The sequence below is a fragment of the Molothrus ater genome, chromosome 5 (genome assembly GCF_012460135.2).
Source record: "Molothrus ater isolate BHLD 08-10-18 breed brown headed cowbird chromosome 5, BPBGC_Mater_1.1, whole genome shotgun sequence".
NCBI classification, from domain to species: domain Eukaryota; kingdom Metazoa; phylum Chordata; class Aves; order Passeriformes; family Icteridae; genus Molothrus; species Molothrus ater.
The window spans coordinates 34999644-35016898 of NC_050482.2; the positions used below are offsets into that span (position 1 = coordinate 34999644).

At 38.0% G+C, this 17255-nt stretch overlaps 1 protein-coding gene across 3 annotated transcripts in view; it reads left to right on the top strand.

The window, feature by feature from the left end:
• The first annotated feature begins 874 nt into the window (after positions 1 to 874).
• The window catches only part of RAB3IP (RAB3A interacting protein), a 32776-nt gene continuing 16395 nt past the window's right edge, over positions 875 to 17255 (top strand). The window contains exons 1-4 of one of the 3 annotated variants that reach the window (XM_036401010.2): positions 875 to 937; positions 9030 to 9302; positions 9509 to 9770; positions 16557 to 16652. In XM_036401010.2, the coding sequence (XP_036256903.1) occupies positions 9055 to 9302; positions 9509 to 9770; positions 16557 to 16652 (606 nt within the window). In that variant the 5' untranslated portion in view covers positions 875 to 937; positions 9030 to 9054. Of the gene's footprint in view, positions 938 to 6954; positions 7058 to 9029; positions 9303 to 9508; positions 9771 to 16556; positions 16653 to 17255 lie in introns of those variants that run through there. The other 2 variants (XM_036401011.2, XM_054514900.1) reach the window with 2 other exon arrangements.

Below are 17255 nucleotides of genomic sequence, written 5' to 3' on the forward strand. Positions count from 1 at the left end.
AGTTCCTCACCATGCAGCACACGATTCAGTTCACCTGCACTAAAAGCAAGGAAAGTACATGGTCCAGCTAATACTGCTCTCATTTGAAGCATATTTTTTGGCACTGAAATCAGACCAGTGGTGAAATGGAGTCTTATTTATAGCAGCTTTATAACATTTGCCTATCACCTTTAAGACACAGGACACACAGAACAGTACAGACCAGGACTTCAAGTGCGCTGAGTACCATGCTTGTGTCAGGTGGCAATGGGGACAGTTTAAGGCGAGCCCAGATGAGACATAGATGAGACATAGCAGCAACTGCTCTTAATCAAACTACTGGGGCTGGAAAAACACCTCTCCTTAGCAAGTGAGGCCTTTTATAGCTCTATACGTGGCCTGATTTCAGAAATTTTGTGTGTACAGTTCAGTCTTTAATTATGAAATTATAAATACATTAGGGAGGCTTGGAACCTGATTTGGAGCAGTGCATGCCCCATGAATGAAAATTGCTGGATAACCACCTGGTATATTTTTCATTTTCTCATTTTCAATTGTGCAATCCCGTGCCTTTGTTACTGCATACCATTAAACACAGAATTATTAACTTCCTTGTGTTTTTCGCGGCAACAGAACACTCAAGAGTCTGACAGCTCTGTGCTCGCCTGTCCCTGAAGAGCAGCAATGTTCCAGTGTTTAACTCTCGGGCGCGGTGAAGAGCGGAGCCCGGCGGCCCGGGCCCTTCGCTCCCTCGCCCCAGCCCCGCTCCCCTCACGGAGGTCACCCGCGTTCCCTCACCCCCGCCCCGCCGCTAGGGGGCGGCAGCGGGGGCCGTGCACACCTGCCCCCCCCGCCCTGCTGAGTGCGCCGCGCCGCGCATGCGCGGCCCGGCCCCGCAGGTCGGCTGAGGGGACGCGGCGGCGGCGGCGGCGGCCGCTCCTCTCTCGAGGCTCGGCAGGTACGTGCGGCGGGGGCTGCGCGGCCCCGGCCCCAGCCCCAGCCCCGGCTCCGGCTCCGCCAGTGGGAGCGTGGGGTGGCTGCTCGGGCTTTGGCTCCCCGCTGGTGCTGCTGCTGCACCTGCCCGCCGACGCGTCTCCGGGAGCCTGTGCCCAGGCGGGCGGAGCAGGCGCCGCCGGGAGCGCTGCCCCTAGCCGGGGCGCCGTGCCCGGGCGCAAGGCTGGCTGTGGCGGCTGTGGGACTCTGCCCGGAAGAACGTGGGGACAGGTGACGGCCCGGGCCATGCCGCTGTGCCCGTCTGCAGCGGGAGGGCGTCCCCGGATCCGTCGGGGCTTGCGTGGGCGCGGAAGGGGCAGTCGGCGGCAGGGATGCGCTTGTCCCCGAGTCCAGCGGCGGTCGAAGGCAAAACTGGGCAAAAGTACCTCTCAGGGATCATCCCGGGAAGTGCCGGCAGCACCTGCTCCTGGGGTGGCAGCGGCGGCGGACAAAGAGCCGTGGCATCCCCGGGGCCGGCGGGTCGGAGCAGCTGCCGTGCTCCCCCGGTCGCGCCTGTGCGGGGCCCGAGGAGAAGGGCGGCCCGGCGGCGGTGACCGAGGCGAGCACAGGAGCGATGAGAGGAGAAGCTGAGCTAGTGCTGAACGCTGAACGCTTCGCCTCCGCTGCCAGAGCTCTCGGCCGGCGGGGCGGCAGGTGCGGATCAGGGAGAGCGCCGAAAGGGGCAGAGAGAGAAGCGGGCCAGGGCAGGGCAGGGCCCCTTTTGGGGTTCGCAGATTTGGCCCCCTCGAGGGGTGCCAGAGCAGCCTGGGCAGGGAGCGGAGTGGCGTTCTGCGCTGTGGGACAGTGGGGCTGCGCTCGCCTGTGGTTTTGTGGTTGCTTTATGGTCTGTCGAACGATATTGAGGGTCATACTTAAGTCGCCGATAACTGGTCTTGTAAGCTGAAGTAGTTAAGTAGCATGTTTGACTTTGCCTTAATTTCTAATGTAGTTGTGTTGGATAGTAAGGCTCAGAAAGTAAATTTTGGTACAAGTTGATTTCAAGCGATGAGCTGTGCAGAAATTTGTGCTGCCAGAGTGCTGATGCTCCAGTAATTCCCCGAGGGTCGCAGGGCTTTGGAAGTAACAGAACAGAGTGACCAAGCTTTAATGATACCGTCAGAGTTTGTCTTGCTGACAAAAAGCTACGGTGTTTTCATGAGTTTGAAAGTGTGGTCTGTTTTGTTTGCAGATAATATACTAAGTTTTATGTTGGTTGCTTTGTTTGCTTCATTCCTTTTTAAGCATGTTCTTAGGAAGTCTCAAAAACAGTTGTCTAAATAGATAAAATAATTATTCTTGTATAGACTTGCTGTAACTGAAATTATCAGCTTCTCTTTTGAAGCAGATGTAAGGTTATTCAGACTAGACGTATGTATTGGCAGCTACCATCTGTTCAAATATTTGTATTCCTCACTGTAGGGCAAAACCTGAAATCTAGTTGCTTTAATATTTTTATTGTTGTTTCTATTATAGATCTGTTAAATGAGTTTTTGGAAGGGTTAAAGTTTGGCCTTCTGTATTTGTCTCTTGGCAGTCATTCATCCATTGTGCTTGGTTAGTGTTACCTAGTGAGCAAAGGAGGATAAATAATTTACTGTTCTCATTATGCTTTTAATAAATAACAAATGGGAGTGCACCTCACAGCTGCAACTGAAATATCCATCTTGTTATGCTATATTTAAAAGGAGAATTTTTTTTCCATAGGAGAACAAGAAGCATTTTGATTATAGACTGCAGCTTTCTTCATAGCTGTTATTGATTTGGTTTAAAAATTCATGTAAAATACCAAATGAGATGGTCACTCACCATTCCACTTAGGTTTATGGATTTTCTCAGAAAGGAGACATGTACTTTGGATTTTTATTTTTAAGACCCTTTTAATATGGCATGTAAAATATTGTCTTTCTGTAACCTGTCAAGACTTGTATTAGAGACTTTATTAGCACTAATACACTAACCCTTTTTTTTTAAATTAAGAAAATATTTCTTTAAATGCATTTGCAGGTACAATGTCAGGAAGTTCATGGTAATTTTACTGAAGTTTAAGTTTACTTACTGAATATTTTCAGTGTTAACTGAAAATGAGAGGATCTTTAGGTCCAAGTCTTGGCAAGAATGACACTACAGTCATTGTGATCAGGTTTAAACCTGAGATGGGCTTGTGAAATTGTTTCCAAGATAAGGCAGAACAAGGCTCTGCTTTAAAAAGAACAGGAACTGCAAAGAGAATCATATTTTTATTTTAATTAACTTGGTTTGAGACTCTTTGTTAACAGAACAGCATTCTTTGAATGTTTGTTTACAATGAAAGTTCGTGGTATTCTTTGTCTTTGCAAAGCACTGGCTTTTCACTCTAGTAAGAGGTGTACTATCTCCCAGACTCTAAACCATGTTTATTTATAAGTTTCACAAGCACTACATAAATATAGGTCATTGAATCTTGTGTGCTGCTTGTTTCTGTAAGAGAGACACTTGCTGTCTGTACCTATATTTTTCTAGTTGAAGATATACCTAAAAAAAAGTTTTCGAAAGAGATTTTTTTAATCATCAGTTCATCACAACAAAAATCCTTGTAACTTCATAAAATCCTGCTATGAAGTAGAGTGTGTTTCTTTTAAAACAGGGCAAAATAATGTTTTCAATGCATAAAGTGAGAGTAAAAATAGACCCACATCATAGTATTCTATGGCAGCAGTAGAGGGAATGCAGTAGAGAAATATTCTCACATTAAACCAAGTGTGTTTCTGCTAGCTGTTAAATTCTGTAAACTTGCTGAACTTAACACCTTACCTTCCATTTACTGTCTTGCCTAATTTATCATTTGTTGGTAAATACATAGTGTGAGGTCACTTGAAAATAAAATAAAAGTAGAATATGTAAAGACTGGAATAGTCCAGTGCTTTCTTTTCTCTCATATCTTACTGGCTCAAAAAAACCCCAAAAAAACAAAAAAGAAAAAGCTTTGTTTTGGGTTCCTGGAGAAGAAATTTCTATCACAGTTGCAAGATTTTAGGACTAGGAATTGTTTTTTGCAAACCTTAAAGGAATTCCTATGTCAAATCTTGAATTGTGTTCATGCAATCAACTGGCATTGATAATGGTATTTAAACTTACTTGAAATCTCTGGCTAAGCTTAAATACAAACAGTTTAGGAAGAAAATCTACCAGACTTTTTCCTTTGTCTGCCTCTCGTGAATATCTTATACTGCATAGATGTAATTGAATTAGTTTTGAACTTGAAATTATTGCCCGTATATGCCTTACAGCAATTTAAATTTTAAACCACCTGTTTGCATCTGATAGGTTTGAAGTAGCAGTACTTAACTGAACTGTTTCTTTAAACGGTGTTCTTTAACCTACTATTTTTAATTCCCTACTGAGTTCTTTAGAGTTTAAAACATATTACATTCCAGGCTCTGTAATGCCACATACTTCAAAATTTTTTCCCCTAAACTGACTGAGAAGAATGCAGGCCCAGTGGTGGGCTAATGGCAGTTGTTTTGAGGAAAAATCCACTTTCCAGACCCCTCTCAAATCAGCTGAAGCAGGTTTTGGAGTCTAATAAATGAAGTCTTGGAGACTCAGTTACATATTAAAGGCCTGCTGCATGGAGGTTAAACCACAGTGCCTAATGGGCACATTCTTTTGATGAATACTAACTAGAATTTGCTCTTGGTGTAAATGTTTAGAGGTGTTAACTTTCTTCCTTAAGGGATTTTTTTTTTCTTCCTACTCGAGCAGGTAGCCATTCTGTTATGATTGTACTCTTTTACTATTAAAGCTGAAAATGAGATTACTGATGTGTGAAATGTTTGGTGTTGGCATTGCTTTTAAATGGACTATAGCAGTCAGGAGATTGTTCAGAGTTGTTATCTTCAAAGTGTCTGGTATTCAGAAGCAATCTGTGAAAGACAAACTCCAGAGTTTGTGGTAGGTGATTTTCAACAATTTTTTTTCAAAAGGAAACAAACCTTAATAAATTACTGCCTTTCAGGGGGCTTTTTAGTATTTAGTTATTGAGTGCTTTAGTTCAGACAAGTAGTTAAACCTCTCTTAGAGTTATAACAGAAAAATTAAGTATTTTGATTTGATTGCTGTTAAAAATGTTTGTGGTTCTCAATTTCTGTTAGAAGCTTTAGGAAGTGTTAAACCAACTGTTGTTGAACTGGTTTCTTTGTAGTACATTTTAGTTTACTATTAGACAAAATAACAGGTTTGAGCATAGCTTCCTCATGAAGTTGTGGTTAGTCAGCAGTGCAGGTGTGGCAGTGAAGAGGTAATAAAAAGCGACCTCCAAATTTGCATTATTTCCAGATGAAAGCATAAGGAAATGAATTATTTTGTTGTTTCATCTTGATTTATTACAGTACTTGACATTTTTATGTCATGCTAATTGCATAGTATCAACTAAGAAAAAAAAGTCATATTTAGTAGGCACTAATGTGATTCCAAGCCTTCTTATATTAATGTAGTAGAAGAAATACTAAGAAAATTAGTTATTTTATCTGACATATGTGCTGCCCTGAAATGTCAGAATATCAGCTTTTGTTCACAGTAGCAGAATTACTACTAAGGAGTGCTGTGTCAACACTGTGTGGCTTTTTTGCACACAGTCAGCTTGGCTCCTAGTGAAGCTCTCAGCTTACCATTTGCTTCGTGTTCCTTCACAGCAAAGCTCTTCATTGCTCCCTTAGTCAATAATATGAATCCTTCCTGCAAGCCTTTAGGAAGCCTCTGATCTTTAATGACACTGAAATTTAATGTGCATTTTTAATTCTTCTCCTTTTGGTTACCACTGCTTTGAAAAGTTCTTTCCCAAGAGAGAGCTTTTAGTTTTACAACCACATTCAAAGAATGCTGTTCTGTTAACAAAGACTCTCAAACCAAGTTAATTAAAATGAAAATATGATTCTTTTTGCATCTATGTTTGGTTTCATGAATGTGTAATGTGTCTTCATAATGGTGTTGGTGAGTCTTGAAACTGAGATACTTAATATGGTCTCCTTTGTCTTGTCTGGGTGGTGTACCCGGCTTCTGCCTAGTGAGAAGTAATCTTAGGAAAGAAAAAAGTTGTGACTGGAAAGTGTTTTACACAGATGGTTTGCTTATGAGTGCCCATTTGACAGGCTATGGGAAAAATATAGCTGAAGGACTTTATTTTCAGCTCTTCCAGGAATAACTTACATAACTTTTAAAACTTTTTTAAATTCCTGTATCAGAAAGAGCTTGTTTTTGGATAGCTGAGAAGTTATGTGTGGATTTATTTACTGTTTAGGCTGAGGTCAATATTTAATGTATAAGCTGAGTGATATTCTTGTAAATTTCTCAGAGGAGTGGGACCATGTAGGTAGGATAGATTCCTCCCATCCATCCCCTGAACGTATTATTTGGCCAGGGTAAATTGATGTGATGGTCCAGAGGGACAGTTAGAGGTGCGTTTGAATATTTGAAAGGTAATAAGTAGGCTTTCAATTGTTTTTTTTCTATGGGAGCCAGCATGGCCTTCTAGGCTTCAGAATATAGACAAATTTGTGTCTGTTATCACAGATATATGGAATGGTGCATCTTTTAACCTGTTGCTTATTCTGTGTACTTAAAAGTATTTGCTTCAAACAGACAGCCCTAGTATTTGTGCAGGAATAGTAAAATAAATGAAAAAACAGTAAAGAAGCTTTTCTTGAGCCTTTTGTTTATTCTTGGAGAAGGCTAAGTAGTATTATTTTAAAAAACAGTTTTTTGAAAAAAGCCTTGCATAGCAAAGTTCAGCCAGTGGTGATTTGAAGTTCCATGATATCTCTACTGAATATCAAGGCAGACTGTGAGCTTTAAGAGTAACTAGCAATGACAAACATCTTTCAAACTTGAAACAGAAACTAGTCAACATCAGGGAGTATGTGACAAAAGTGTGTTCCTGTTTTAGTTTCAGGTGGGTCTCATTGTCTGCTTCTGTTTTGTGGATTTGGGTGCACTTTCCTAGGTGCTGTAGAAAAGACAAGGCATCCAGACAGCCCTTCCACATCCATGCTCAGAGCCTGTGTCTTCTGTGAAGACTGGAATCCAAAAAATTGAGAATTTTAAGTGGCAGGTTGGTATTGTTGCCAGTATAGTGGTGCTGGGTATGGCTGGCTTGGTTAAAGAAGAGGACAGTGGTGGGAACAAAGAAAGGGAACCTGTTTGTGTAGATGTCACCCTGACTTTGAGATCTGCAACTTGGATATTTTTCAGCTGGTGTGATGAACTATAAAGATGACAGTATTTTAGCTTATTAAATGTAAAACAATTATGTAATAATTGCATTGTAGAGCTGAAAACATTCTTGAAATTAAACTTTGAAGAAATGTCCTGTAGCTGTGTCAGTTCCTTCATTTTAATTTGTCTACTTAACAGGCTTTATCATCATATAGAGCATGTAATTATAAGGCTTCTAATAGTTAAGAACTGTAGGGGAAACAAACAGCAATATTTGCCAAAGTTACTTAAACTCAAAAATAAGCTTTTCATCTCTGTTATAGGAAAGCTTCGAAACCCAAAGTGTTTTTCTGTGTAAATCATTTGTGCAACTGCTCTTGATAGTTCAAAATAAAACAAATTTCTGCATGAAATTTTCTGCAGAAAAGGAACCTGAAACAAAACCATTCCTTTTTGTTCATGTAGGGTCCTTTTTGTCTCTTAAGTTTCTTAGAGGGGGATGAATTTTTTCTTTTAATTTTTTACCTTTTTGTTTTGTTTTGAGCAATTAACATATTCTTGCTGTCTGAATGGTTGAATTTCTCCCACATGTACCTGCTGATGTGGCCAAGCTCTGTGTTTCACTCTGGTGTATACACACTGCAATCCTTGAGATGCAGAACAGTTTTGAATAGTGTTCTTTGAGTTTAAGGTGACCAGAAAGTCTTAATTTAACTAAAACATTACTTCATATGTAATTTTGGGATTCTGTTCTTGATGTCTTCCTGTGTATTTTGTGAAGTAGCTAAGGAAGTGGAGGTACATGTAAGGTGATGGCATCCTCTCTTCCTGGTTATGACCATCATCTTTCTAGATCTTCTTCCTGCCTTGTCTTTTCAAGTGTAGGATCAAGCAACTTTCTCTGTAAAATACGATTTATTATTTTGTTTAGATTTTTTTGCACATTAGGTAACTTTTTGAGCACTTCCTGTCTTCTGTATTTATGTAACGTGGAAAAGGTGGAGTTTTTTGCAGTGAATAATCAGTGCTAAGTAATTCCTTCACAAATTTCTTCATACTCCTTCCAACATACAGTTTTGAATTATGCAAAGATTTTTGTCATCTCTGAGAAATTGCTGGAAAGTAGGACTTGTAAAAATCATGTGTTGTAAATGTTTTCTGTTGATTTTATGAAAACCATATGTAACTAAAAAAGAAATTGAAAGATGGTCAGTGAAATTGCCAATTCATAGTACTTTTTACCTATAATATATTTTTGGTATACTTGTTCACAATTGTCATGTTCACTTAATCATGGGATGTATTAAATATATACCATCATACTTCATGAGAAATCTTATTAGCAAAGTCTGTCATTTCAGTTAACTGTTAAAAGATCAGATGTATAATTGAGCCAAAACCACTATGGACTGTAATTTATTTAAAGGTTCACTGATTTCTGTCCTAGATTATTTGCTTCATTGAGATGAAAATTGGAAGTTTTACATTTAAAATTTTTTCTTTTCTTCACTGATTCCCAGGTCTGCCCCTCTTTCATGAATGAAATATATTATTTTGATATGAAACAGCTCTAGATTATATTAAGAATGACAATGTTTAATGATATAGAGTATGTTCTTGATTTCATCATCCCATTTAGATGGGATAACAGAGTCTGCTGTTAGATCTTCTGGACTCAGCAGTACAATGGGTGGGAAAAAACATTTTTGGTGGTTGAAGTTTGTACTTTTGCTGGAGTAGTTCACAGTTTCTATTCTATCACAAAGTATCTGAACCCGTTTGAGTGAACATATTTAAGATTCAAATAGCTGTCAGATATATTTAAGTATTTCCTGTTTACTTTCTGATAATGTGATTATTTCATTTAGGGATTCATATAATGAGGCTTTTATTATGGCCAGTGACCCCTTGGAAGGCTTTCATGAAGTGAACCTCGCTTCACCTACTACACCAGATCTTCTTGGAGTAAATGAGCCAGGGACTCAGGAACAAACTACCTCACCCAGTGTAATCTACCGACCACATCCTTCTGTTGTGTCCACACCAATCCAACCCAATGCATTGAATGTTTCTGACCTTCCCACACAGCCTGTTTATTCATCTCCCAGACAACTGAATTGTGGAGAAGTATCAGGTGTCAGGTAAATGCCAAGTGTCTTTTTATTTAAATTGTTGATGTTTGTTACATATAAACTATTTGCATCATTAAAGATAGTTTTAATATTATTTACAATGTTGCAATATTAAATTGTGTCCATAATTATATATTCAACATCACTACTGCCACTTCTAAAATATTTACTCTTAATGTATTATATAAATAAAAATTATATTGCTCTCTTTACAGCATCAATGTTACCGACGCAGTACTTTGTTCTACCTCTGGACCTCAGAGTGGGTCATTCAATCACAGTAATGCCAGGAAGGAGAGCAATAACGTGGAGAGAGAGCTTTTGCAGGGTACTACAGTAGCAGATGTTGCTGAAGGAAATGAAGATATTTTTGGGTTGAGTACAGACAGTTTATCTCACTTACGGAGCCCATCTGTACTGGAAGTAAGAGAAAAGGGCTATGAGCGATTGAAAGAAGAACTTGCAAAAGCTCAGAGGGTAAGGTTCGTTGTCTTGTTTCCTCCCTCTTTTTCTCTCTTCAAAGTGTTTCTAATATTGCAGAATGATAGATAGGCCAGAAGGTGTATTTGAAGTCTGCTCATTTCTTCTAGATTTATTATGATGTAATTATTTTATGTAAAATTTTCTAACTACTTTTCTAAGACAGTACTGATGTCTTAGAATTATTCTTTGATAATGTTTTTTTTTTCTAGTGCTGCTGCTGCTACTTAACCACGGAAGCTTTTGCTGCAATATCTGGTTAAACACACTCTCTTTTTTGAAATGTAGGCTTTCCTTCATTCTGACATTTGAGAATAGGAGTAGTTTTCTGTCATTCTGTTGTTACTGAATAAGTATTTATAGACACTGATTATATACCTTTCGAGTCTTCTTTCCTCTAGAGTTTAAAAGTGTAGCATGTGTCATGGAATTTATAAATGCTTTAGAAACAGAAGTGTTTCATAGGGGAATGCTTGCATAGGAAAGAAGCAGTAAAAATGCCTCTAATGTTCTTTAGAGTACTGATACACTACACTTCAAATTGAATATGGATACCTTTGAAGACACTGTGTCTCAATTCATTAATATTTGTAAAGCGCTTTGTCTTGTTTGGATGGATGGTGCTATATAAATGCAAAACCATTATTTATCATTTTAACATTTCTCTGTGCTTAAGTTTTTGAGTAGATTTTGTGCTATTTGTATCTGTGCCCTTTCTCCTCTAGGTGACTCCATTCTTGTTTAGGTTTAAGCTCATCTTGTGTTTGAACTTGCTATGCTCTGTTTGTTACCTTATCTTGTTGGATGCAGTCATCATTACTGTCATAGCGAACCTTAACTATGGATTCAGACATTGCTTTTTCTGTTGTATTGCTGAGTAGTGGCTTCCTTTGCTAATGTGTGTGTTTGCTTAGCTTTTGGCCACTGAAAGAAAACATTAACCTGAGCTAAACTTGAGGACCTTGCATGTGAATATATAATCCTAGCAGTTAAACTTGGAACCCTCGAAAATAAGAAATTAACATCCAAACTTTAGAAAAGCTCTTCTTTACAGTGTATGAAATTACAGCTCATGTACTTGAGAACCACAACTTGGATCTGCTGCTGATAGCTTGGAATGATCTAAAAATCTTATTCCAATGTATATCACTTTGTCTCTTAAAGATGGAAATGTTTCTTATTTCACTCTAAAATTTGTTAAGGCTGTTCTTAAGGAAGTGGCATGAGGGCTGCTAGGACATACTTAACTGCATGTTATATGTTTTTCAAGCCCTTTGTGTGGTCTTAACAGAAGCAATTCAGCACTAACTTGCGACTGTTGATGTCAGAGTTCTTGCTAATTCTCAACCCTTCATGTGATTCTTACCAGTGTTATACTGGAGAGGTAACTTGCTTTGCTTGTCTTTCTGAACTTGCACTGTTTCAGAATTGCTTAGTCATGGCAGGGGTCTGTACAGACTCTACAACCATAAACCTCTTCCTTCCATTATACCCACTTTCTTCCTCTTCCTGCATGAGGACTACTTTTTCCTATCCCTAACTCATCTCTGGTATCTTTCCTCCAAAACTCATGGCTGTTCACATAGTGCTGTATCCTCTCTGTGATATTCATATGTCATGCAATCTTTAAACTTCTGTTTCCAAGCACACTCACTTCTGTTGGTGAGAGCTCAGTTCAAGCCCTCTAGGGATGTAATGAATAGGTAGTGTCTTTGTATAACTGGTTGTCTTTTGTGTAATGGCTTTAAATTCTCTGTAATTCTCTGAGCTGTTTACTAGTGAGAAAAATGAGAATTACAATTTGCACTTGAAGCTTATTAAGCCTGGAAGCTTTACAGGCTACAGAGAGTGAACAAAGTAAATGCAAATTTGCTATTTTGCATTTTTCATTTGTTCCAAATTTCCTGCTCAAACTGTGTGCTATTGTACTATACATTAAAAATTGTTTTGAATTTGTTGCAGTTGTGATCAGAAAGGGAACTAGAAAGGAAAATGAAACTTTAAAGTTTAGGGATCCACTGATTTTTTCCTTTTGCTTGGAGTGCAACTTTTTTCTTAAAGTGCTGTCAGTTTTTTATATTAGATAATGCATGTATGCCATATATTTGTTAGACATTTCAATATGGTTCCTGAATAAATTATTCAGTAATAGTAATAGAATAAGTATTATTTTTTTCCTGCTTTGTGTGTGCCTTGGATTTCTTAAGACTATAGACTTCTTAAAATGAAAGATGTTGCTGGCAAGATTGTTAAAAAAAGTCTTTCAAAAGTTTGTGTCTTGATGAGAGAAAAATACACTTTCTACTTCAATCTAGATTAGTTGAAGCATCAGATCATGTCATAAGATTGGGAGGGAAGGCTGGGTCAGAGGTTAACAGCAGTGCTGAATTCTGTACTAATGGGGCATTTACAATTTTATGTTTGCCTTAAAATGCTCTCTTAATTAAAATGACAGATTTTTTTCAATCTCTGAGACTATTCAGATAATTTTTTGCTTATTTTTTAACTGAAGTGGTAATTTCTGGCTATATTCTAAAAGTGGAGATGAGTGTTTGCTTTAGATCATCTGAACCCTTCTTGTTTCACTAATCTTCTAAAGCAGCATCAGGGAAATGGAGAAGGTGTTAAAAGACTTAGTGATTGTAATGCCTGGGACCTTATGTCCTCGTGTCTCTATGCATTTGCATTTTCCATATATTTTCCATGTTTGCATTGAGCTCTGTCGCTGTGGCTTATTGACTGTAGGTCAAGCACATGTAGATAGTCTCCAGAGAATAGGGATGGTATTTTGATACATCACTATATACATTTCACACATGGTATTTGTTGGTAACACAAATATAGTGGAGTCCTTGCAAGGGAATACCTTTTGCTTTTCCTCTGACTTAACCAGCATACTGCATGTGTTTTAGGTAGCTTACCTGTAGTTTCTGAGCTTTAGCATTTCATAGTCATGTTTTTCTTGAATTCTTGTGTGATTCAACCCAAAACTATTTCCTTGTCAAAGAAGCTGATGTTTTAGCCCTCTGATGAGGAAAGAGCAGTCTGCCAGAGGTGATGGTAACAACGTGTTTGGTTTCCATGATTCCTATGACCTTTTAGAGTTAGATCTGTATAATTAGTAACAAGTAAAACCATGTTTGACTTTCTGTAGTAAAATGTGAATGAATTATATTTTCCTAGTAGAGTAAAATTGATTTGTTTTCCCACGATACAGTAATTCTTGTGAAAGAGGTGACAGTACAGAATGTACTGTAAATTTCAACATAGTTTGAGCGTCTGATTCTCAAATCTAGAATTTTCTTTCAAAGGCTTCAATTTCTGTATGCATTTTTCGTCTCAGAAACAAACAGAGTGTTACAACAAATCTCATGTCTTCAGATCTGCTGTAAAACATGATGTTTTAAAACTCTGATGGATTAATAATAAACAGTTTCACAATAACTACCCAGGAATTCCAGTAGTACTATACAGTACTATTCAGCGTTATAAAATTTCTGCTCTTTTCTTATAAGTTAACAATAAAAATGAGGGTGTGTTAGAACTCTACTGAAACATATACTTTCAGTCTTTTCTAAAATCAATTTCCAGTTGAATTGTAAGGCCACAGGCTTGTGATGGTTAAAGGTGTCTTGGTTCTCTGAAGGTGTTCTAGCAGTTCCTGGCTGTCTTTGAAAGTTTCCACACTTCTTGTGCCATTGCAGTGCATTGTAGGCGAGTGAAATTTTCTCAGGCGAGTAGAAAGAAGACTACATGAAAGCAAAATAGAAACATCTTCACCCACACCATAAGATAATTCAATAGCTTGTGAAATTATGCTAAGTTTGAAAGGAGATTCTGGATCTTCTGTCACATCAGATCACTCCCTTGTGAATCTGGTTGCAAAGAACTGATTTTTATGTAGCTTTTTAAAGTTGTCTGCTGAGTGAAGACCAGTCAAATAGGAGTGCATTTAATATAAATACTTCTTTGACAACTTCAGCAGTATCCCATAGTTCAGAATTTAGGTGATATCTATAGAAAATGTTCTTTCCTTGGTATTATGAGTCTAGTTCTGACTTGGTTAAATTGCTGAGTTAGATGTAGGATGATTTTCTTCCTAGAATAAAGTGTGAATTGTTTTGAAGCAGTAATTTGCAATTCTTATCTCACAGTTGTTTTTAAATACCCACTCCATAGTCTGAGAAAATCAAAGAGAAATAAACAACAATATGACCCTTTGATACAGACTTTTTTTTAACTGTAAGTTTTTTTTCTCTTGAAGTTAATTTTTTCTGTAAGTGTGTTTGTAGTGTGCTTTATAATAGTTCCTCATCTTCATGTAGTTACTTTTTCAGAACAGTAATGTGTAAAGGACTGCAGCATGAATGGTTAGTCTAGCACACAGAGTTGTCTTTTCTGCTTCTTTATTGGGTATGGCTGGGAAGTCTCCAGAAATGCCTTGAAGTCACAGGCAGTAGTAATGTTTCTGATAACTGCTAAGCTTTTTGCTTTGGGCACTCTTCATTTCTGCCTTGCCTAAAAAACCTGAACCTAAATTTGCTTGACAAAAATGTCTTTCATTATGCTTCTCTTGAATCATGTCATGGAAACTTGTGTAGTGTTTGATAAATCCAGCTAAGCAGCCATGCGTAGTAGACTGCCTGATGCTGTCTTTTTGTTGAGAAACTTTACTCATCTGCCTAATTTTTAATCTAATCTCTCCTGATCTTTCCAGTTGCAGGCAAAATGTAACTGTTTAAAGTTAGTAGTGTATCAGTAGTGGTAGGTGAACCTGAGGTTGTTCTACTTGCATTGTTAGTTTGACAACTCTTTACCTGAATATTGATACAATCTGCTTTTAAGAGGTATATAGCATTGTTCTTATAAATCAGGGAAGTAAGCCAAAGGAAATGTTGATGTTTCCTCTGCATTTATAGGAAAAGTTTCAACTCTTTTTTGACCTTTAAGCATTTTGCATCAGATCTTCTTTTTCCTGATTAAGAACCATACTTTATATGGAAAATACTTTGAACCAACACAAAATAATTAAATTTTCCCCCTCCCACTTTTTTTTTTAGCCTCTTTCCTTTTTTTGGGGGGGGGTTTAGTTTTTTGTATTCATTTCTCCTTCTCATGCCTCATCTTGTGGGTATTTTCCAGCTGCCTTTTGGGGTTTTTTTTTTGAGAAAGCGATAAGTCACTGTGTGCAGAGTAGTAGCTAGCAAGTAAGATTTGAATAGAATTTGAGAAATACCAAGTTTGGGAAAATCCCCATCATTTAAGTGGTACCTCTCAAAATAGTTGCAAATTGAAGCAAAAAAAATCCAAATGACAAACAAACTAGACTAAAAATCAATCAAAATGTCCAAAGTAAAAACCAAATAAAAGGATAGAATAATGCCTTTGATACTAAATGATTCTAGAAGAGTCCCTAAACTCTTGTCCAGTCTAGGACCTGAAGTCAAACAGGAGCCTTCACCTTACATTAAAGTCTATTGCCAATTTCACTGCCGAAATTGAGAGCAAGACCTAATACCTGCATGCTACAAAGCAAAATGCAGTTTCCCATGTAGTTGTATGCAACATAACTTCAGTCATGAAGACTTTGGAGGAAATACTAACCACCTTCCAAAAACACAAAAGAAGCTGCAATTTGGGCCTTTTTTCATGACTCTCTTGTGACTGGCCTCCCATAGTTTTCTGAAGGCAGCTATTTTTTACTGGTTTGTGGAGGTTTTCGGAGCAAATCATTGCTAGATTGTATTTGAAATCTTTAACCTACTAGTGACAGTCTTTGGTCTTGCATTTCAGGAACGATGGCAGTGTAATACCTTTCTTGGCAGGGAGAAGTGGAAAAAGAGGAGATGGATGGGGATGAGAAGGGAGCTAGGGCCAAAAAGAGTTTGAAAGGTCAGAATTGGCTACTTTTCTTTCTTTGACTTTATCTCTGCATCTTTCTCTTTCTGCAAGATGCCAGGGTTTAATGGATACAGAAGGGGAGAAGAACTTTCTTTCAAATTTCTTGTCAGCCTTTTTCTACTTCTCTGCAAAGGACCCCACTTTATCCTCAGTATGGATGAGATTGGGCATATGTCACTATTTTAGTGCCAAATCTGTGTTAAAATATTACTGCAAGAATAGATATGGTCAGATATTCACTCAGATTTTAGTGGGGTGGAACACTAACATTTTGAATTTCATAAAGTTGCTTTAATTTTATTTATAGATCGGCATAAACAAGGGCAAGGATATAATTAAAGAACAATTTTAGAAATATTGTAAAGAGATATTTGAAGACAGTATTTATAGTAAAATATGTTTTAAGATTTGTTTAGAATGCAGATTGTTCTGAGCCAATGCTTTTTTATTTTTTTAATAATTTTTTTAAAGTCTTACTTTAAACATATTTTAAGGAAATGGGTAGATGAACTGGTGTTCTGTCTGTCCCAATAATTAATTTGATCTATATTTTATGTGAATACAGCCCTTTACACTTCCAGGGGAAAAAAAAAGTTTTTTTTACTTCAGAGTATTTTGGAAGTGTTGGTGTTTAGCTTAGGTATACATTAGATTGCCTTGGTATAATTCTGTACAGCAGGAAGAAACAGCTATACATGCATAGCATTAATTTAATTGCTTTTAGTGTTATGATGACTATTTTGAAAGGCTTGGTATAGCAAAGGATTTATGCTCCTCTGATTATTTGCTTTAAGTTTTTTGTCCCCCCTCTCTTGTGGTATTAGCTTTAAAAGGCCAAATTACTACTCTAAGTCAGAATAAATAACTTTCAATTTTCCATAGGAGCTGAAGTTAAAAGATGAAGAATGTGAAAGGCTTTCTAAAGTGCGAGATCAACTTGGACAGGAATTGGAAGAACTTACAGCTAGTCTGTTTGAGGTTTGTTGGAGTCTTCCATGTGATATACTTAAGGGAAGCTGAGCCAGATGTTTTATGTAGAACCAGTATATTGTATGCTGAATTTTTCTGCAATAAGTGCATAAAAGGATTTGTGTCCTGAAGACTTGGGTGTGTGGAAGTAGAGGCTTAAGAGAAAGCAGCAGACTTTTCAATTAGATGTGAGACACCGTATTGAGCTTGTCAATCTGCCTCGACACAAAATGAAGAAAATAAGGGAAATAAATCAGCTTATTTTTTGGCATAACTATTTTGAGACAGCTTCTCTGTCTGACAACAAGGCTATCTAGATAAGAGCTAAATTTGGGGTTGCCATGGTGACTAAATAAAAAAATAACGTAGTTCCAGATGAATGGAGGTAGCAAGTACATAACTTAACCATGCTTTCAGTTTCTGAATTTTGGCTCTGGTAGCATGCTGCACCCACAGGCTTCAAAAGAAGCATTACTGCTGAGTGATGCACCAGGATGAAACCTGGTTACCAAGTGAGAAGCCTCAACTTTCAGTGGGACCTTTGCATTTGAGGAAAAGGCAGTAGTACCAGCAAAGATTGTGAGATTGTATTACACAGAAATAAAATGCTAA